Source organism: Arabidopsis thaliana, chromosome 5 (assembly GCF_000001735.4).
Source record: "Arabidopsis thaliana chromosome 5, partial sequence".
NCBI classification, from domain to species: domain Eukaryota; kingdom Viridiplantae; phylum Streptophyta; class Magnoliopsida; order Brassicales; family Brassicaceae; genus Arabidopsis; species Arabidopsis thaliana.
In genome coordinates, this window is record NC_003076.8 from 13,632,366 (window position 1) to 13,654,207 (window position 21,842).

Genomic DNA, 21,842 nt, shown 5'->3' on the forward strand with positions numbered 1-21,842 from the left:
TTTAAGTAATAATTTAATTAATTATTATTACAAAACATAATAAATAATTATCATTATTAATTCATTATCATCAAACTTAGGATATTTACGTATTACACTTTTTATGGATTTACGTTTTTGACGATAAAATCATGGATTTACGTTTTTTGCGGGAAAATTACGGATTTACGTTTCTGGCGGGAAAATTACGGGTTTAAGTTTTTGGCAGGAAAATCTCGGGTATACGTTTTTGGCGGGAAAATCACGGATTTACGTTTTTGGCGAGAAAATCACGGATTTACGTTTTTGGCGGGAAAATCACGGGTTTACGTTTTTGGCGGGAAAATCACGGGTTTTCGTTTTTTGGCGAGAAAATTACGAGTTTACGTTTTTGGCGGGAAAATCACGGGATTTACATTTTTGGCGGGAAAATTACGGGTTTACGTTTTTGGCGGGGAAATTATGGATTTACGTTTTTGGCGGGAAAATCTCGGGTTTACGTTTTTGGTGGGAAAATTACGGGTTTACGTTTTTGGCGAGAAAATTATGGATTTACGTTTTTGGCGGGAAAATCTCGGGTTTACGTTTTTGGCGGGAAAATCTCGGGTTTACGTTTTTGGCGGGAAAATCTCGTGTTTACGTTTTTGGCGGGAAAATCTCGGGTTTACGTTTTTTGCGAGAAAATCACGGGTTTACTTTTTTTTGCGGGAAAATCACGGATTTATGTTTTTTGGTGGAAAAATTACGAGTTTACTTTTTCTCAATTTCATTGCTTGTATATTTAAGAAATTTGGAAAAATATTAATTTTATTAAATTGGTTTAGATGTGTTGGTTAAACCTAAATTGGCATTGGTTTAGAGATTTTAGTTGGTTTTATTCAATTTTACAAAATTTGATGGGTTAATTGGATAAACCATGGAAACCATTAACCATTACAACCTAACTCATTTTACTCATCAAACCAATTGACTCATCAACTCATTTGACTCATCAACTCATTTGAGTCAAAAATTTCAACTCATTAGGGTTCATGGGTTGAGTTGAGTTGAGTTGACCCATGAATTTTGACCCATTTTGACACCCCTACATATGATCATAAGTTAATAATCAAAAATTACTATTGATAACTTTTTAACGGAATTGTTTTGTAAGTTTCATTTACGTTATTTATATAAAAAAACATAATGCAAAAGTACTAATGTATAGTTATTTTTATTTTTAATAATGCAAAAATATTACTGTAATACTTTTTCATTCTTATCAATATTTTTTCTTATATTCAATTAGCCACCAACACCTACATTTCATATTTCTCTTCACATTCATTATTTTCTTGCTCTTGTATTCCTTCTTATCATCTTCATTGCCAATTTTTCATTGACATTGTCATCGTTACTTTGTATGTATGATTTTTGAACATTTAATGTGAATCCCAACCGACTATAGGACTATCAAGAAGTTTTCAAACTTTTTAAAAAAGATCTTGAACCTTTAAAGCAAATCCCAACCGACTATAGAACCATAGTCCTCTTCCTTGTTGATGAAGCTCTTCTCGTGCCGGCGAAAATCTAGGCCATAAAAGCCTCTTCAACATCACCTAGTATATTGACCGTGACCATCTTTTTGACCATTGCTTTGTGAATGAACCGTCGATAAACCGTGTTATCACTTACGCCAAATTTTTCCCTAGTGTTTGTTTCCAAACTCTCACGAATCCTTATCGAACTTTTTTATATATCACTTTGTAGCATTGGAAAGTATCTTTGTATGCTTTGTCTTAAACTTAGACATCCTTGTTCTCTTGGTTTTTTTGAACCTTGCTTGACTTAAATGAAGTTAAAAATTTGTAGTTAAAAATAGAAAATTTTACTAATTTGAGTTCGATTAATCATAGTCTAGATAATTTGAAAAAAATTAAAATAAATTTTGAAAATACTATATGTTTATTTTTTAAAAATAATTTACTAAATTGATAAGTGATATTAGATTAGTTTTTTTTTTCTTTTTTAAATTTTGAAAACCTCACAATTATTAAATTGAAAGATTCAAAATGCAATGTTAGTTTTTAAAAGTTTAATCACCCAAACGGATAATTGACCCGAACGACTAATTCAGGTCGTATACGGGTACAGTCAAATAACCCGACCCGAAATGCTCAACGGATCTGCACGGACGTTCGCATCGACGATTCACGGCTTTCGCGAATCGCATCACGAGCCTTCCTTCTCTCCTACGCCTCTTTCATCAACCCTTCTCTGCGAATCCAATTCTGGTATTTCACGATTCTCTTTCGACTACGCCCAATCGCAATTCCAGCCGTACGAATTTTATATATTGATTATGATCTTGATCCTTACCTTTTCGTCGTTTCCTTGATCGAATTTATGTTGATTTATGCTGCGAAATCAAAATTATGGATACAGAGTAATTTTGTATATATGGATGTGTAGGAGCTAAAATTAGCAAACAATACGTAAAGTAATTGAAATCGAAATCATAAACGTTTAAGGAAAGAGGTTTTTACTAAGTCTCTGAATAATCTGATTGATAGCTTGTGGTCAATGGATCAGATAAAAGTTTGTAAAGAATGACAAAGAAAATGAGAAGAGTGGGCAAGTACGAGGTTGGTCGCACAATAGGTGAAGGAACCTTTGCTAAGGTTAAGTTTGCGAGGAACACAGACACTGGTGATAATGTAGCCATCAAAATTATGGCTAAGAGTACAATACTTAAGAACAGAATGGTTGATCAGGTATGTTCTGGATTGTTTTTTACATGGAAACTAAGGTTGTTGCGTCAATGGTATGATCTTTGATTTCGTTTAAAGCTCTTTTACAGATAAAAAGAGAGATATCTATAATGAAGATTGTTCGTCACCCGAACATAGTGAGGTTGTATGAGGTATGTTTGTTTGTTTCCATGCATCTGCGAAATTTTATCTCTGAAGTGTTTTTGCATCATTGTTCTTCTGTTGTTTTTTTGTGATTTTCCCGATGTAGGTGTTGGCGAGTCCTTCGAAAATATATATAGTTTTGGAGTTTGTGACAGGAGGAGAGCTCTTTGATAGAATTGTACGGAACTTCCATACTTGTAGGCAGCGTCCATTAGTTAAAACCTCTCTACTTAATTTTTTAATATATGAAATCTTTCATGCAGGTTCATAAAGGGAGGCTTGAAGAAAGTGAGTCTCGGAAATACTTTCAACAGCTTGTAGATGCTGTTGCTCATTGTCACTGCAAGGGTGTTTACCACCGTGACCTAAAGGTAAAGACGTGTTTTTGTTTACCAATATTCCTCAGAATATCTCACTGCGTTGCAATCCAGACTTGATATTTTTGTGTCGCTATGTTATGTTATCTAGCCAGAAAATCTTTTACTCGATACAAATGGAAATCTGAAGGTTTCGGATTTCGGACTCAGTGCATTGCCTCAGGAAGTAAGTGCTCTTATCTCTGCTTCAGCAGTCTGCTTACGTGGTCATTAACTTGTTATATACTCAATCAGGGAGTAGAACTTCTGCGTACCACATGTGGAACTCCGAACTATGTAGCTCCAGAGGTACTTAGTGGACAGGGTTACGATGGTTCAGCAGCTGATATTTGGTCTTGCGGGGTTATTCTTTTCGTTATATTGGCTGGATATTTACCTTTTTCCGAGACGGATCTTCCAGGGTTGTACAGAAAAGTAAGTAACATATCTTTCGGGAAGAAATCATGAATTCCTTGTCATGGCTTTTGTCAAACCGTTTATTGATTTGGTTTTGCAATTTCACCCTTAGTTTTGAGCTTTTACACATTGTTATTTACAGATAAATGCAGCAGAGTTTTCTTGTCCACCGTGGTTTTCCGCAGAAGTGAAGTTTTTAATACATAGGATACTTGACCCCAATCCCAAAACAGTGAGTATTTTGCTTTGTTCTCTCCTAGCTATCAGGTTTTGGTGATATTTAATGTTCTAGTAATTATATCTGTTTATCTATTATTGTTTCTCAATTAGAGCAGCGTATTCAAATTCAAGGAATCAAGAAAGATCCTTGGTTCAGATTAAATTATGTGCCTATACGAGCAAGGGAAGAAGAAGAAGTGAATTTGGATGATATTCGTGCAGTTTTTGATGGAATTGAGGTTTGTGCTTCGCCTTCATTATATGCTCTTTGCTGGTCAATTCCATTTAAATGTTAAGATCTCTTAGGAACGTTTGGATGACCAAGAAGAAGTGTTTGCTACAGGATAGAACAAAATAGTAGGCATGTGTTAGTTACCAAACCTGTAAACTGCTTCTTTATTCAATTCGCCAAACCATAGACCTTAGGAAGACTTAGATTTACAAGAGAATTCTCTATTCTCGACCAAAAACCCTAGACAAAATCCAGAATACCCCTAGGGCTAATTACAATGTTCATGTACCTATCAATATATATCTCCTGCTAAGATTGTCTTAGCTTTGGTATAGCCTAGATATATATAGATACCGTAATTTCTAATGCATATTTAGAATGTTTTACTTAAACTCAGGCTCTTGCTCTTCTAAAACTTGTACTTCAATTGTTAAACTAAAACCTCAGTATCTGTCTTAGCTAAAGTTACTTTTACTTGTTTTTCATTAAGTTGACCTGTCAATTGCACTTGTTCACAGGGCAGTTATGTAGCGGAGAATGTAGAGAGAAATGATGAAGGGCCCCTGATGATGAATGCCTTTGAGATGATTACCTTATCACAAGGCTTAAATTTATCTGCACTATTTGACAGGCGACAGGTAGTACCTGATTTTCTATTACTGGTCATAGAGATCTCCATTTCGAATAAAAGAATGTCGGTAGCATCTATTCTTCAGACTGCCCGTTTTGACTGCCTTATGATGCTGTGTTCTTAGTTTGTTATAATAACTATAAGTTCATTAGATGATTGGTTGCATGGCATTAGTAGATACAAATGGAATCCAAAATGTTCCTGCATATTGATGGCTGATCCTTTGATCTCGCAGGATTTTGTTAAAAGGCAAACCCGTTTTGTTTCTCGAAGGGAACCTAGTGAGATAATTGCTAACATTGAGGCTGTAGCGAACTCAATGGGTTTTAAGTCTCATACACGAAACTTCAAGGTAACGAATTCCTAGCATATTACACTTATCACAGAGATTATGCATTATTTTAAAACTCTCAACTGTTAAACGCATGTGTAGATAGATTGATAAGATTGACAAGGAAACTTAGTTTATATCTCTGGCGTTCAAAAACGAAAGTCCTAGTGTGAATTATCATTTTTAATGTTAGCAGAGAGTACAATTGTTATGATTTGTTACGTCTATGTGCTCAACAGACAAGGCTCGAGGGATTATCTTCGATCAAGGCCGGACAGTTAGCTGTTGTGATAGAGGTAATTATTGCTTGTTGTGATTGTAATATAAGTTTGCTTTGCTTCAGTTTAAGGGTATCTAGCAAATTGAAATTAACCTACATGCAGATTTACGAGGTGGCACCATCGCTTTTCATGGTAGACGTAAGAAAGGCTGCTGGTGAAACTCTTGAATATCACAAGGTTTATAAATATATATCCAATAACAATAGTTGCATCATTACTGTGTTGCGGATTAGAGTGATATTTTGTTTTGTGGTATCGCAGTTCTACAAGAAGCTATGTTCGAAACTGGAAAACATAATATGGAGGGCAACAGAAGGAATACCAAAGTCAGAGATTCTCAGAACAATCACGTTTTGATCCCAACTTAAATCCAATAAAAATGTACACTTGTGTAATAAATGACCTAATTATTCTTCAGGGAGATTGGAAGATTTGCTTCTTGAGCTAGTATTCTAATTTGATTGTGTCTTGTAGTTTGCTTTGGCCATTGGTTTGGATCCCTCTGTTCTCTGTGTATGGCAATACTTCTCAAAACTTGTCCTGCGAAGACATGTACTAACAAAACACATCCAATATGAGTTTGCTTACTAGACTACATGAGCTTTATGCCTTTATTTAGTCAAGACTATACGAGTTTAAGCTAGGCAGAGCATTTGGTTTGGATTCTTTCGATAGGGTTTTGTCGGGTTTTTTTTTGGGATTAGAGAAATTCTACCCAAATTAATTAAACTAAATTATGGTTCTTTTTGGTTATATTTTACTATATAAACCTTGATTTTTAAAGTCGCTAACTCATATGATCATGATACATGTAATATCATTTCATAACACAAACATCAATTCATACATAACACAAGTCTCAATCTAATACTCAAATTAATATCGTTATTTTTGTTGGTGTCGAATCTCGAACTATGTGTTCGGATCCATCCGAAGCTTGCCACCTAAAAGTCAACAAGACAACGGTCAACGGGACATGCTCTCGACCGAAGCCCATAGTTGAAGCCGAGCGAACCGAAGAGTTTGTACAACGGAGCGAAAAGGAGATGAGTTTGAGAATGGGTAACGGGCCGAGCATTCGGAGGCCCATGAAGGGTTCAAAGGAATTCAAATGAAGACGTTACAACATTGATTAGAGAATCAAAGCGAACACTTTTAAGAGCGCTTAGTACATTAATTAACAAATTAATGTAAATTATAAATATGAGTCCCTTAAAGCATAAGGGGGTACATTGATTTCTTTCTAAATATCTAATATTATACTATTTTATCTTCATATCTTTGCATGCATTTTGATAATATATACAAAGTACAGTATATACACTTGTATTATTTTTTTAAAAACTAGATGAACATACATGCATGGGTTTTTGTTTTTAAAATTGTTGGAAAAAATTTTGGTTATGGTTTTTTGTTGATTTTGATATTCATTTTTTTTTTTCCTTCTAAAACCTTTATTAGTGACGAGTGTCATAATCATTGTTTACAAGAGACATCAAAAATACAGGACAAGAATGATACAAAAGACCAGAGATTTGGACCTAAAATAGCTTTTTTCGCTAATAGATCGGCACAGGCATTTTGTTCACGATGGGTGAAACAGAATTTCGAGTTTATGAAACCACTTCTCCAATGTTGTATTGTCCCCATGTAGTGTTTGAGTCGAAGATGAGCACCGTACGTATTAATAACTTGGTTGATGGTTTTATTATCCCCTTCGAATATTACGTTTCGGTATCCTAATCCCCACGCAGCCTGTATTGCCCAGATAAGTGATGTACATTCAGCTTCTTCTATCGTATTTCGTCCTTCAAATTGTCCCATACCACAGTCCAACACAAAGCCATTGGAATCACGAATTATCCAACCAAGTCCTGAGGCTCCAGCTCCTTCATGATGCGACGCATCATAATTACATTTCACCCATCCCCTAGGTGGTGGTAGCCAGTTATCTCTTCTTGTTCTCTGTGTGTGAGGAGCCGGAATTGTGTTCACTTGTTTAATGACATTCTCAATCCACTCCTGAGTGTCCGTTGTTGCCAGTTCGAGCGTCTCCCGTGCCGGAATAAGCTTTTTGTTGAATATTAGATCATTACGGCATTTCCATAATCTCCACATAATCCAAAAAGGGAGGTACCTGTGTAATTCATCGACATTCCTATCGTCGTGAATCCTAAAGAGGTACCTTAATTTGTCTTCCAGGGGTGTTTGCGAGTTACATGGTATGGTGGTGTCTAGGCAAGTGGTCCTCCATACCGCTTCCGCATGCGGACAGGAAAAAAAGATGTGATTCCCTGTTTCAGCTTCCGTGCAACAGTGTGCACGGTATGGATTGATGATGATGTTCCGTCGCCTTAGGTTATCGGCAACCCCGAGAGCAAGCGAAGCTGTCCTCCACAAGAAATGCTTCAATTTGGGGACAATGTTTAGTTTCCATAAACGGTCGGCAATATCAGGGTGTGAAGATAGCGGCAGAGTGATAGGTGGCTCACTTGTGCTCTTTGTTGCTGCTACCCAATATCCTGATTTGACAGTGTAGCAGCAATCCTTTGTAAAGCTCCACACATATGAGTCATGTGCTGGTATAAGGGGTACATATATTTTCCGGATAATTGGATGGTCAATCGGATCGATTAGTGCGGTGAGTTTCTGTTCATCTCATTGAGATGTAGTCGGACAGAGTAAAGCCAAAACCGTTGTTTTCGGGTCCGTCGTTGCTAATAACAGAGGTGGCCGGGGTAGAGTGGTTGGTAGTCACGGCTCATTGCCCACTTGGGTTGTGTAACCATCTCCAATGTTCTTCTGTGTCCCGAGATTCAACAATTCACATCCAAACCGAAGGGAACTCCATCCATAAGACGGTCTCGTGCCTCGTGACGCACTAAGGAAATTCCCATGTCGAAAGTATCTGGCTTTAAGCATTCTATAGAGCAGACTTTGTGGTCTTTGTAGCAGTTTCCATACCTGGCTTGCAAGTAGTGCTTGGTTGAATTGGTACAGGTCTCGGAATCCTAAACCCCCTTCTCTCTTTGGTCTTGTCATTTTTTTCCAGGAAACCCATGACAGTTTCTTTTTTGTTGCCGTAGTGCCCCACCAAAATCTCGTTATCATACTATTGAGGTCGGAGCAAAGTTCCATTGGGAGCGCAAATACATTCATCGAGTAGACCGGCATCGCAAAAGCTACTGATTTAATGAGGGTCTCTTTCCCTGCAGCAGTGAGAAACTTATTTTGCCAACCATTTATTTTCTTACGGACAGATTCGGAAATGTATTGGAGCATTTCTTTTTTCTTTCGACCAAATTGCTTGGGAAGTCCCAAATATTTTCCCCCGCCCCCAATATTTGGTATTTGTAGAGTCTGCATTGCATGATCCCTTGTTTTTTGGTAGACACGACTCCCAAATGTTATTGATGATTTATCAAAGTTTATAATCTGACCTGACGCTTCCCCATACTCTTTAAAAATGTTAAGAAGATTGAGGCTATTTTTGCGATCCGCTTTTAGGAAAAATAGAGAATCATCAGCGAAGAGTAAATGGGATATGGAGGGACCACCATTACTAACTTGGATTCCTATTATTTTCCCCGTCTGTTGTGCGTTAGTCATCATGGAACTTAAGACATCGGAGCATAGTATGAAGAGGTATGGTGATAGAGGATCTCCTTGTCGCAGACCTCGGGAAGGTGAAAACTTCCCGTATGGACTTCCATTGATCAATACCGAGAAGGAAACAGAACGGACACAATCCATGATCCATTGGATCCAGCGAGTTGCAAATCCCTTTTTTTTTAGAACTTCTTCCAAGAAACTCCATTCGATCCGATCGTACGCCTTACTAATATCTGTTTTGACCGCCATATACTCGTTTGCACATCGTTTCTTAACTCGTAGTGAATGGAAAACCTCATGGGCGATGAACACATTGTCAGTTATATGACGTCCAGGTATGAAAGCAGCTTGATTTTCAGAGACAACCGACGAGAGAACTGCTTTTAACCTCTGTACCAATATTTTGGAGATTATCTTGTAGAGAACATTGCATAAACTGATTGGTCGAAAGTCCTTCATTGTCTTTGGGTGTTCGATCTTTGGTATTAAACAGAGGTTTGTATGATTCCATGGAGTTTCCATCTGTCCCGTTTCAAAGATTTTTTTCACTTCTTTCGTTATCTCAGGGCCAACAATATCCCAATATTGACGATAAAAAGATACTGTGAACCCGTATGGTCCCGGAGCTCTGGTTGCCCCAATTGCAAACAAGGCAGAACGTATTTCCTTTGTAGTAATATCCGTCAACAGAAGCTCGTTTGTAGCAGGTGACACCACCAGTTGGATATGTTGCAGAATTGCTGTCAAGTCTCGATGATTAGAACTACTAAACAGTTCCCCAAAATATTTCTCAGCTTTAGCCGCGATGTTTCCATTACCATAGATGTCGCTACCATCTGAATCTTGGATTGAGAGTAGACGATTTCGAGCTATGCGGTTCTTTGTAGAAGCATGGAAAAAACGGGTGTTAATGTCTCCTTCATTAAGCCATTGTATTCGGCTTTTCAGTTTCCAATACATTTCTTCTTCACGATAGGAAAGTAGTAGTTCCCTTCTGAGATTACGGAGATGATCATTTGAAACAGAGAAGTCAGTGCTTGCGTTATCAATGGTCACAGTCAGCTCCGCCATCCGTTTAGCAGAATTTGTGTTGTTTGTTCTCTTCCAACTTGATATATGAGATCTGCAGTTTCGGATTCGTTCTACAACAGAGCATCTAGAAGCGGGTATATGGTTCCAACCATATTCGACAATCGACTCAAACTCAGGTCTGTTACACAATCTGGAGTCAAAACGAAAGCAGCGTGTACCTTGTTCTGTTGTTTTGCGGATCTTAATGATAGCAGGTCGATGGTCTGAATCAATTAACTCCAAGTACTCAACCTCAGAAGCAGGGACACTTGTTTTCCATTGATCATTGGCCATTGCTCTATCAAGCCAGCATTCCAAATAATGAGTTTTCCTTTTGCCAACCCAAGTCATATTGTTTCCTGTGAATGGAAGATCTGATACTTTGCATGTGTTAACCATATTTCGAAAATCCACAAAACTCCAATTTTGACGAACACGACCACCCCTTTTTTCACTGGCATCGAGTATTTCATTGAAGTCCCCACACATTAACCAAGGCCCTTGTCTATGTATTGTGATTCTCTCAATTCTTTCCCATAGAATATGTCTTAACTTTCTGATCGAATGGCCATAGGCACAAGAGAAACAAAAAGAAGCTTCTTTATTACTTATCTTACAATCAATGAGTCTTGCATCAAACGAAAAGAAATTAACTGATACAGACTTCTTCCACATCAAAGCTAAACCACCGCCTATGCCCAAAGGCGACACACACTTCACATTATCATAATCCAACTGAGCTGCCACATCCCGAACAACGTCATCCGGATTCTTTGTCTCAATCAAAGAGAGTAAGTCCGGGGAATAAGATTTCTTAATCCCTTTGAGGCGTCGAACTACCAGGGACCCTTTTAAGCCCCGGTAGTTCCAAAACGCTGTATTCATGGCGGCTCCGGTGGCTTCTGGCCCACCGTGCCCTCTCGGTAAGTGTGTGGGGTGGTTGAAGTGGTTCTCCCATTGTTGTTGCGTACTGTACCCGATATTTTATGTGGTGCCATGAACCAGTTCCAGACTTCTAGCACTTCTGATTCTCTCCTCTGTCTTTTGGCAACGCAGTGTTGGGTATCCTCTGTTGCATAGGCTTGGCGCATATCACAACACACCAAAGGAAAGCTATAGTCGGTCTGAGAAGTAGAAGCGTTGGTTTTCCTCTTTTTGGAAGCATTATGGTGCTCTTCTTCAGTGTTCTCATCGGGAAATTGCTGATTCATTGGATCGTGTGGCAGATTGGGATGGACATCTGGTACATCGGGATGGTCATCATCAGCATCATTATCAACATCGTCATCATCATCACCAGGCTGAGGAGGATCCTGATTTCCAGAGGTTGGACATTTAGCAGCATCATGATTCAACATTCCACATGTGGTACAGAAATTCCTGAGTTTCTCATATCAAAACTTCAAGACACATGTCTCTTCTCTAAACTGGAAAATCCTCTGAAAGCGTAACGGGTCCTCGATGTTCCAGAGGATTATGACCCGTACGTAGTCTGTGAGGACCACGCCATCTCTACCAAAGTCTGTCTCAAGGAACAATCCCATACGCTCACCAATTGAAATGATCATTTTCAAGGTGAGGAATCGAAGTGGGATTCCTCTGATCTGAATCCAGAAAGGGATTCTTTTGAATTCAACAACCGTATGCAAAGCAGTCCATCGTTGAATGACACACATCCAATCGTTGAAAGACCAAGGCCCTCGCCGGAGAATTGAGGACATGGATTCTTCAGATTGGAAAAGGAATTGAATTTTTTGATTCTCCAGAATTCTGCCTACCACCTCTTCACCTACGCCCCAGAGGCGAGGCAAAGCACTCAGCATTGCCCGAAGATTTTGTTTCCTTGGGTTCACCGGTTTTGCAATGAAACTAAATTGAGTTTCCTGAAGAGCCTCATCACAAATTTTAATCGGGAGATTGATTGCTTCCTCTTGTATTCCTAACGCAATATCTTGCAGTTGTCGTTGGAGATTATCTGCCATTGTCAATATGAACAAAGGAATTTGTGTACTTTCACTCTGATCAACCCAACGAGAACAGAGACATGCGCAGGGTATAAATAGGTTTGGTTGAGAAGCAGTTATGGGGTCCACAACCGTTCTACCGTTATTCATCCCTGAAGTAACCGCCGGAAACTGGCGAAGAAAACTCTCGGCGAGCGAGAGACAGCCGTAGGAATCGAAGAGATGCAATCGTTCGTCGTATCGCCTCTCTTCTCTCATTTGATTTTGATTTAGAGAGAGAGAGATTTTTCTTGATATTCATTTTTTGTGTGTATTATTATGTAATTAATAATTTTATATCTATTTTATATAATTATAATTTTTTATTTTTTTTAGAATGAGGGAGACTAGTCTCCCATATTATTAAAAAACAAAATAAAAAAATTACACACGAACATTCCGTGGGCGCGTAGCACTACTAGCATCCTCAAAAATAATCGAAGTAGCAAAATCAGGCCTAAGGGGAAAACTATGAAACCCCAAAGGTAACAAAAAAGCATGGTTTGCTAATTCATCTGCGAGACGATTAGCTTCCCTATACACATGAGTAATTCGGACAATCTAGTCCTTCGAAATGAAGCCATAACATAAACGTACTAGGAAAGACAGAGAATGCGAATCGCTAATCCATGTTTTAAGAAAACCCACCACCATATCTGAATCCACTTCCAGCTACACCCGCGTAGCCTTTTTCTCCCAAGCTATGAAAAGCCCGTAATACACACCTCATAACTTAACTAAAGGAGCCGAACAAACTCCGAGATTCCCGCAAAACCACCACACCAAATACCCTCATTATCCCGTAAAACACCACCAGCTATTGCTAAACCCGGATTTCCACGTGATGCGCCATCCGTGTTTAACTTCAGCCAACCATCTCCTGGCGGAACTCATGCTATTTGTCTCTCCACCCTAGTTACATTACCTCGATTACTCCCAAGCAGCGAGTGAGCCTCCACCACCTCTTTCGCTGAATCCTTTAGGAAACGAACTCTATCTCGACATTTCCTATTCTCCCCAAACACATTTCTGCAGCGCCGTTTCCAACCCCACCATGCTGCCAAAGCGAATAAAGTAGCCCACGGATAACCTCCGACAAGTTCTTGTTCTCCCAAATTACTGTATACCCATTCAAGCAATGATTGTGTAAAGAACACATATAACCGCCTAGGGGGAAGCAAGCGACTCCAAATGCTTGCCATCGCCTGACAATCTCTCAAGACATGTAAAATAGTCTCTTCGCCACTCTTACATACTTGACATAAATTTGTGTCACAAATATTTCTTCTCTTTCTTTCCACATTGGTCATAATATCTTGGTTAACCACTAACCAGAGAAAAATCCTCACACGTTCTTGTACCACAACTCTCTAGACTCGCTCAAACATCCTCCATGATTGTTGACGTGGTACTTCATCTCTCGTAAGGATTGAGTGTGCTGACCTCACGGTGAAGCGACCATCTGGACTATCACTCCAAGATAAGCGATCTCGAGCACCTGTCACAACATCTACCACAACAGTAGACAACATCAATCTTATAGATTCTGGAATATATGGCAATACTTTTGATAGGTCCATTGTATCAAGCCAATTGTTTCTAGAAGTTTGAAGAAGTTGGACGAAATCTTGAAAATAATAATAATTGTTGTTAGACAAAGGAAGAAGAGGGAAGATTAGAGAATTATATAACTTGATCTGTCTAAATCTTATTGACATTTACCTTCGTTTGCGTGAGCATGATGAGCAACATTCTACAAATTGTTCATCATCTTGCAATAATATTTGTGTTGCAAGAACTAAAGGTGTTTTGTAAGAACTAAAGGTGTTTTGAAAGATTTAAAGGTGTTTTGAAAGATTTAAGTGTGATGATATGATTTTCTTGCATAGGTTGGCGTATTATTTATACCCATTAGGGTAACACGTTCTCTCGTATAGAGATGATGAGGTCTCTTTCATCTTTTTCAGATGGATAATACGTCAAAAGTTGTTGGTTATTACATGTATTAAACACATCATCCGCACTAATGTGAGCAAGTTATTCACACTTACCTTTTGTTTTTTTGGTGGGGGTAAATTCTTACAAATTAACTTGATGGAATGAAAAAATAATTTCTACCTACTATATTTTATATATACAAGATAAACTTAAAAAAAAAAAAAATTGTACATACTTAATTGCATGATTGACCATTAGGCATTTAGCCTTGACGAAAAGAAAGAACAAAACAAAAACAAGTAATAATATTTTTCCATTAGCAATAAAACAATCATACTGCATGTTTTCGTAGCTACATATCTCTGACTCTGTTCTCAATAAGCTCCCAACCACTTATCTGTCCAAAAACGAATATTAGAACCATCGCCAATCACCCATCCTAAACCTGGTAGGATTACTTCACGTAAACCAGCCCCTACACTACGCCATGTGGAAGACCAATTGCTTTTTACCACTGTCCACGACTTATCATGTGGATCTCCAACCTTATATTTGCTTCTCAAAACCTTTGCCCAAAGGCTGTCCTTATCCTGTAAAAGTCGCCATCCAACTTTTGACAATAATGCTTTATTCATAGATTTTTCTGACCGAATACCTAATCCTCCTTCCATCTTTGGTCTGCAAACTCTTTTCCAAGCTAGTAGATGTTGCTTCCTTTGTCCTGTATGACTTCTCCACACAAAATCTCTTGACACTCTATCCAAACTTTTAGTTATAGCCCCCGGTAATGCAATCGTACTCATCGAATGGACTGGAATAGATGCTAGCACCGATCTGGTGAGAGTGACTCTGCCTGCCATACTCAAAAATCTCCCTTTCCATCCCACTAACCTTAATGAGATCTTCTCTAACACATCTCCATAGGTGTCTTTATTAATCCGCTTATGGAGAATGGGCATTCCTAGATACTTTCCCAACTCTCTCGTCGCTTGAATACCACTTTCATCACTCATCAACTTAACCAAGTCTCGATGCACATTATCTGAAAAAAAAAATTTCGATTTTTCCAGACTTACTTTCTGACTTGATACCACACAAAATCGCTGCAAGATTCTCTGGATTATCCTTATTTGTGCCATAGAGGCCTCAACAAATAGGATAAGATCATCTACAAAGCACATGTGCAATATTTTTGGTCCCCCCTCGATAGGCTTATTGGTTTCCATTCTTTCTTAGCAATAGAGACATCAATAAGCTGACATAACCGTTCCATACACATAATAAGTATGAAGACAAAGGATCACCTTGGCGGAGTCCTCTTGAAGGCTTAAAAGGCTCCGTCTTTTCACCGTTCCACAAAACGCTCATTGAAGGACCCTTTACACATTGCATTATCCAAGTAATCCATTTCACCGGAAGACATGATGCCTCTAGAGTATCCTCCAGAAAATCCTATCTCATTCTAAGCTTTCTCCAAATCAAGCTTCAAGAGCATCCAGCCCGTGAGCCCTTTCTTTGTCTCATCGAATGAACAGCTTCTTGAACAACCACTATATTATAAGTGCTTAATCTGCGTGGTATAAAGCTAGACTGCGCTGGACCAATCAGTTTTAGCATCACTTTCTTTAATCTCATCACCATGGCCTTAGTGATCACCTTAAACAACACATTACATAGGCTTATCGGCCTAAACTGTGTTATCTTCTCCGGCTTTCCCACTTTGGGTATCAACACTACTAAGGCATAATTCATCTCGTCTACTAAAACCGAAGTCTCAAAGAAGTCCAACACAAACTTGACCACCGAAGGCTTATCGGCCTAAACTGTGTTATCTTCTCATACCGCGGACAGCTCCTTCCACTTATGCAGCTGAGAATTGTTTGTTCAACTCCCTTAAATCATCCCTTGATAGTCTCACAAATCCTTCATTAGGCAACTTATCCACCACCTCATCTATGTCTGCCATAAAGTAAAAGCGTTTGTAATAGTCTACTGCAAGCTTGTCAAGGTCATGTGCATTCACAACCCATCTATCCTCATTATCTTTTAACGCTTCTATTCGATTCCTGCATCTCCTAATAATGGTAGAAGTATGAAAATACTTCGTGTTCCGATCACCCAGCTCAACCCACTTCTCTCTCGATTTCTGGAACCAGAGCACTTCTTCCTACTCAAGGACCAAATCAAATTCCCTCATTAGCAAGTTTTGTTTTTCCAACAGAGTATCTGTCTAATTCACTTCTAACAGGTCTTGGACAACCTTGATTTCCTACTGTAACATATCTTTTCTCTTTTGCACATCTCCAAAAACATCACGATTCCACTGCTTCAGCTTTACCCGTAAGATTCCTAGGGCCTCTGGGTTCTCAACTCACCCTGCTAAGACGACACCAACAAATCTTTAAAACTGGTATGTGTTAGCCAGGTCGCCTCAAATCTGAAAGGATGTCAACTTGGATTTCCTCTTGTCACTGGACATAATTGCACATAAAGAGGTGCGTGATCTGACGGGGAGAAAGGGAGATGATTAACTACTGCTTCCTGCCATCTTAATCGCAAATGGGCTGAGCATAGAACTCTATCCAACCTCTGAGCAATGTAAGTCTGTTCTGCTCGACCTCTTCTCCATGTGTATTTGTTTCGTTTGAATCCCATATCGACAAGGCCAACTCGTTAATCCAGCTCCTAAACTCTAGAGAATCTAACGACAATTGACCATTACCACATGTTCGCTCATCCAACCTAACGATGGTGTTAAAATCTCCTCCAATACAACACTTGTCCATCAATTCTTTGGATAACCTCTCGAGGTTGACCCCATAGACCACTTCGTCGACTCGCCAAAGGAGCCGCGTATACTGCAATTAGGTTGAGCACATCGCCCTCATTCACCACCTTAACATGAATAAATTGCTTAGCCGATTCAACTATCTCCACCTCGCCTAGTCCCGATCTCCACATTAACCACAGTCCACCACTCTGATCCACTGCGTCTACTTGATAAGAATTCTCAAAGCCTAAGCCATGATAAATTCTTCTCGCCCTATCACCACCTGCGTGAGTTTCAAAAATAGCGAGAATGTTTGTGCTAAACTTCTTCAGAATATAACAAATCGACCTGCGGAAAGTGGGTTTATTGCCCCCCCCCCCCCCCCCCCCGGCAATTCCAGAATAGACAATTCATTGATAAATTCCAAAACAAGATTAGAACCCACCACCACCACCTTCTCCTCTAGATTCTCGAGCATGAGTACTCTGCCATTCGACCCAATACCATCTGGATCCGGTTGCGAAATCTGATCTCCTTCCACTCCATCACGATGCGTTTTGACCCTAACCATATGCTGTCCATTTTCACTCGTGAATCTACCTCCTAGTTTGCTCAAGCTCACCCCCTCGACTCTCAATCTTTTTCCCGAGAAGACCAATTCACTTTCTCTTCGTGTTGGGCCATACACCAGACCTCTGGTCGGGCGATTAATTTTAACTTGTTTTAATTTTGGCCTATTCGGCCCATTCTGTTTACCTGAGCCCATCCCTTTCACTTTCGGCCCATCTCTGGCCCTACTTTTACCATTATCCAACGACCCAACTGTCCTTCCACCTATGTCTTGTGCTGCACGTTTACCATTTCCTCTGTGAGCTCCAGCGTTAAAAATTTTCATATCTGCTCCTGATTGAATATTCACTTCCCTCAAGTCCGGAATAATCAAATCTTCCTCTAATCCTCCAAAACTATTAGATAAGGCAATATTCTCTTGAACGTTTATTTTTGGGATTTTCTTAAGAAATCTTCCCGAATTGCCACCTGAGCTTCCCGTTGTAACTACCTAGTTTTTTACTAGAGCAGCCATCCTACTCGCCGATCTTCTTACCGTCGTAAAACCATCTTCATCATGCACTCCACCCTTATATATCTCAACACCATTTTTTTTAGGTACCTCCGCATTATTCGATGGCATCGCTCTGCTTTCCTCATGGACTCTCTGGGAACATATGTGAATCAAATGTCCATACATCCCACAACCCGAACATATATTCGTTAGTCCCTCATAAGCAACATAATACCTTTCACCGTTCACCATTATCGTCCCTTTTAAAGGCTTAGATAGATTCACCTCTACACATACTCTTGCAAATCTTCCCCTTTCAAATTATAAGGTCGTTAAGTTCACCTTAATCGGTTTCCCTAACCCCTTTGCGATACCCATCAAGATGGACTTATGATACAAGTTCACCGGAATGTTTGATTACCTAACCCAGACAGGTGTAGTGATGATATCATTCCTCATAGGATCAAATTCCGGCGCCCACGCTTGTACGGTAAGCTAGCTCCCAAACACTCTCCATGGACCTCCAGTCAAGGCTGCCAAGTACTCTTCCTCCAACTCAAAGCGGATCATAAAACACTGACGAAGAAGATCCATCACATACATAACCCCTCTTGGTTTCCACAGTTCCCTCAACTTCCTATTCAACACCGCAATCGACATGCTTTTTCCAAGGACTTTTACTATCATATACTGCCCCCAGAAACCGTTCATCGCCTCCAGAACCTCTTCTCCGATAGTAACCTCTGGTTCCCCACCTTCTCCATCACGAAACTCAAGTTGCATCCTTGCCGAGACAAACTCATCATCCAAAATCCCACCAACAGCACTACCAACCACCTTTCAAACCCACGAACCAATAATGTTTGGTGGGTCCCCCGGAGGTCTCCCCCTATCCCCGATATCCACCATGTTCGTATCCTACACACCAGTGACCGTAAACCTAGGGGCACCGCTCATCTCTTTTTTTGGATTCGGAAAATTAGTCTGATTAGTTCATTATAATTTTTTAGGATTAAATTCATCTATAACTCGAAATATCAGTTTTACTATAATATGAATATTTCTATATTTATTATCCTAATTTTTCACTATCATGAACACATACAACAATAATATATAATATATTTTGATAAAATGTATGTAATTATGTTACTTATGTGGTTTGAAACTTGTCTAACTTAATTGTAACAAATAATTCATTCTTCATCTAGTACACCAACCGCATCCTAATATGCTAGTAATTTAAGTCAACATAGATCTCTTTCTTTGCATATAGCCATATAGAGTCTCGTTTTTTTTTGGGTATGTTTAATGTTTTGAGGACCATTACATGTAAAAAAAACTGTATATTAATGTTACCAAGTTATCAGAACGCACAAAAATGAAAAGAAAGAAGGTTATACGATAAGTTATATTCACAAAACATAACTATTAAAAACTATCCAAGTAAAATTACTAAATTAATATGACGTTAGGTAGCAAATATCTAAAATACAACCCAAGTAAATTCTTAGCCATTATGGAGTAATGATTATTGATAAAAAAAATTTTAATAAAATAAGTAGAGTAGAATGAAAGTAGTGCTTGATAGATTATTATGATTTTTTATTTCTTAAATGTTTTTAGAAAATCATTTAAGAGTGAGATTAATACATAATTTAACACAACAAAAAGACTTTTAATTTTTTATCATATAGTTTTGTTAATCTTTTTACTTAATTACTGTAGAATGACACATGTCATTTTCTTGTGTGATAATGTGTCACTCATATGGAGAGAGTTGGTCAACCTTTATATATACAAGGTTCTTTTTTTGTTAAAGGGTATTCAATGTTATAAATAAGGCCCAATGGGCTATTTCCGGATTTAGGCCCATACATTTTTTCTTTAGGCCCAATCCACTTACATTTAACCAGACTAAACCATCTATTACAAAACCGACTAGGTTTTACCAAACCAATCTAAACCGGAATCTGAAAACCCTAATCTCAGATCGTAAAACACGATCTGAGCTGCCATCCAAGAATTGCAGAATCTCGCCGGAACAGAAAACCTCCGGTGAGCCTAGACGACGCGCGCCGAACGAAGATGGTGATCCAGGATCGTTGCCATCCCGCCACCGTAAAGCAATTTTGAGGAGGAAGAAGCAATCCGAGTTGTCATCATCGTGAAACTCTTAGCTCAGTCATGAGAGTTGATGCCAGTAGAGAGTAGATCTGAGGACCATCGACGGTGGTATAGCCTCACCGGACCGGAGTCGACCTCCCCCGCGAAGCAGCGATCCAATGAAACCTCCTGAATCTCTAGTCTTCCAATCTAACTCCCGTCAACCCTTGTTCTTCACCGTGAAGTCTTACCCTTCCTCTCCGCGAAGCTACACCGCCAATATAGCTCTTACCAGCGGTGTCTCGTGGAATCTTCTCCCCTTCACTGCTCCCTTTATTTTGAATGGATTGATTTGCCGAGAATATGTAGCGGATCACAGTTGAAGCGCCATGAACCACAGGGTCTCTTCATCGCCGGAATCAACGAAGAAACACATCGACAGAGCAAGAGTTTGTGATCAGAAGAAGAAGAAGAGTTGAGAGAGAAATCGCCAGCGCGTAGATCTCACTCGCGCGACTCTCTCCAATTTTACAAGTGTTATTATTTTATTATATATATGAGGTTAGTGGTATAATTTTTGTTATAGTTTTGTTACCAATCAATGTAAAAAATATGATATGTAGAACCTAGAATGATGTCTTGAAGTAATAATAAAGGATAATCACATAGAGAGCTATACATTCATCAACAACCATTATATAAAGTGTTATATTGGTGATATGGTGTCCACATCAACATCCATCATCCATGTCATCATGATTTATTCTTTTGTGGGCTCCATATATTTTATTTATTAAGACAAAAACATTAAAACTAGAACTAATTCACACATTAAATAAAACAATAATTTTAAAAAAATTAAGAAAATATTATGAAAAAACGAAAAATAAATAAATATACAACTTAAAATATGAAACTTTTGAATAGATATTAAATAAATATAAATTAGATCATTATATTTTAAAATATAATGACTAAATATTTTAAAATAGTTGGAGATATGGAAAAAGAAACTTATCATATATTTTAATGGTACAAATTTATTTTTTAAGAGTTACAATTATTTAGTAGAGTAAATAAAATAAGAGTTAAAAATACCAAATTTGAAGGTTTTTATTTAAAATAGAAAGCAATTCATTTCTGAAAAATAGACATTTAAAATTTGAGTACCGATTAAAAAAAAGAAGAATTTAGAACATATTATTATTTATGATTATATTATAATATAAGTAGTTACATTAATAAAGTTTCTATATTATTAATGTTTTCTAAATTAAAAAGTGAACACCTAAAAGAGAAAAATTAAATATTATTTAGTTTTTTTAAGAAATTAACATAGATTGAAAAAAACTAAGGTGATTTGAAATAAAACAAAAACTATCCTAAACATCACAAGTAAAAATAAAATAATCTTATCGAACAATAAAACTGTGTAATAATAATATTTAAGAATGCTATTTGGAAACTAGAATCTTAATGGTAGATTGAAAAGTTTTTCATTAGAAATAAAAGCATTTTTTTTAAAAAAAATGTATTTTAAAATTAGAATAATATTTATGAGTTCGTTAGTGTCATATTTTAGAAAATCAATATTAAGAATACTATCTAAAATCATAATATACGTTAAATTATATATGTCGAAAGAGATTTTTGATTTTCCAATGGTCAAGATAAAGTACAAAATTTCACTTTGAAATCCTATGTAATTGTGAATACGAAAGAGTCCATATATGAGATTTGTTTCTATAAAGCAATTTTAGATGCAGCAAAACATGGTAAAAAAAAACTTATGACAAACATCTCCTCAGATTTCTGTTTCTGATGTTCATTATAATAAAAGGATCATGAAACTTATTTAAAAAAATGAGTATTGAATGATATCAAGGAGAAAATAGATACGATCTAAGGAGAAAAGAGAGACGATGTCGGGAGACGACGA

The 21,842-nt window shown here is 38.0% G+C and overlaps 1 protein-coding gene and 2 pseudogenes across 4 annotated transcripts; 1 reads left to right on the forward strand and 2 right to left on the reverse strand.

Annotated features, from left to right (window-relative positions):
- The first annotated feature begins 2,033 nt into the window (after positions 1-2,033).
- Positions 2,034-6,010, forward strand: SOS2 (Protein kinase superfamily protein). 2 transcript variants are annotated; one of them, NM_122932.5, is made up of 14 exons: positions 2,034-2,252; positions 2,551-2,732; positions 2,819-2,881; positions 2,980-3,051; positions 3,137-3,244; positions 3,342-3,416; positions 3,485-3,664; positions 3,789-3,878; positions 3,982-4,104; positions 4,616-4,735; positions 4,964-5,080; positions 5,299-5,355; positions 5,443-5,517; positions 5,602-6,010. In NM_122932.5, the coding sequence occupies exons 2-14, from the start codon at positions 2,568-2,570 to the stop codon at positions 5,695-5,697; spliced, it is 1,341 nt and encodes a 446-aa protein (NP_198391.1). In that variant the 5' UTR covers positions 2,034-2,252; positions 2,551-2,567; the 3' UTR covers positions 5,698-6,010. The 2 variants fall into 2 exon arrangements, with proteins under 2 accessions (NP_198391.1, NP_001332317.1); NM_001344103.1 differs by having other exon boundaries at positions 2,080-2,252; positions 4,964-5,355; positions 5,602-5,932.
- Positions 6,011-6,816: 806 nt separating this feature from the next.
- Positions 6,817-10,908, reverse strand: AT5G35413 (annotated as a pseudogene; the record flags this gene model as incomplete). Its single annotated transcript has 1 exon — positions 6,817-10,908.
- A 1,515-nt stretch (positions 10,909-12,423) lies between these two features.
- Positions 12,424-17,148, reverse strand: AT5G35416 (annotated as a pseudogene; the record flags this gene model as incomplete). Its single annotated transcript has 1 exon — positions 12,424-17,148.
- Between the last annotated feature and the right edge of the window lie 4,694 nt (positions 17,149-21,842).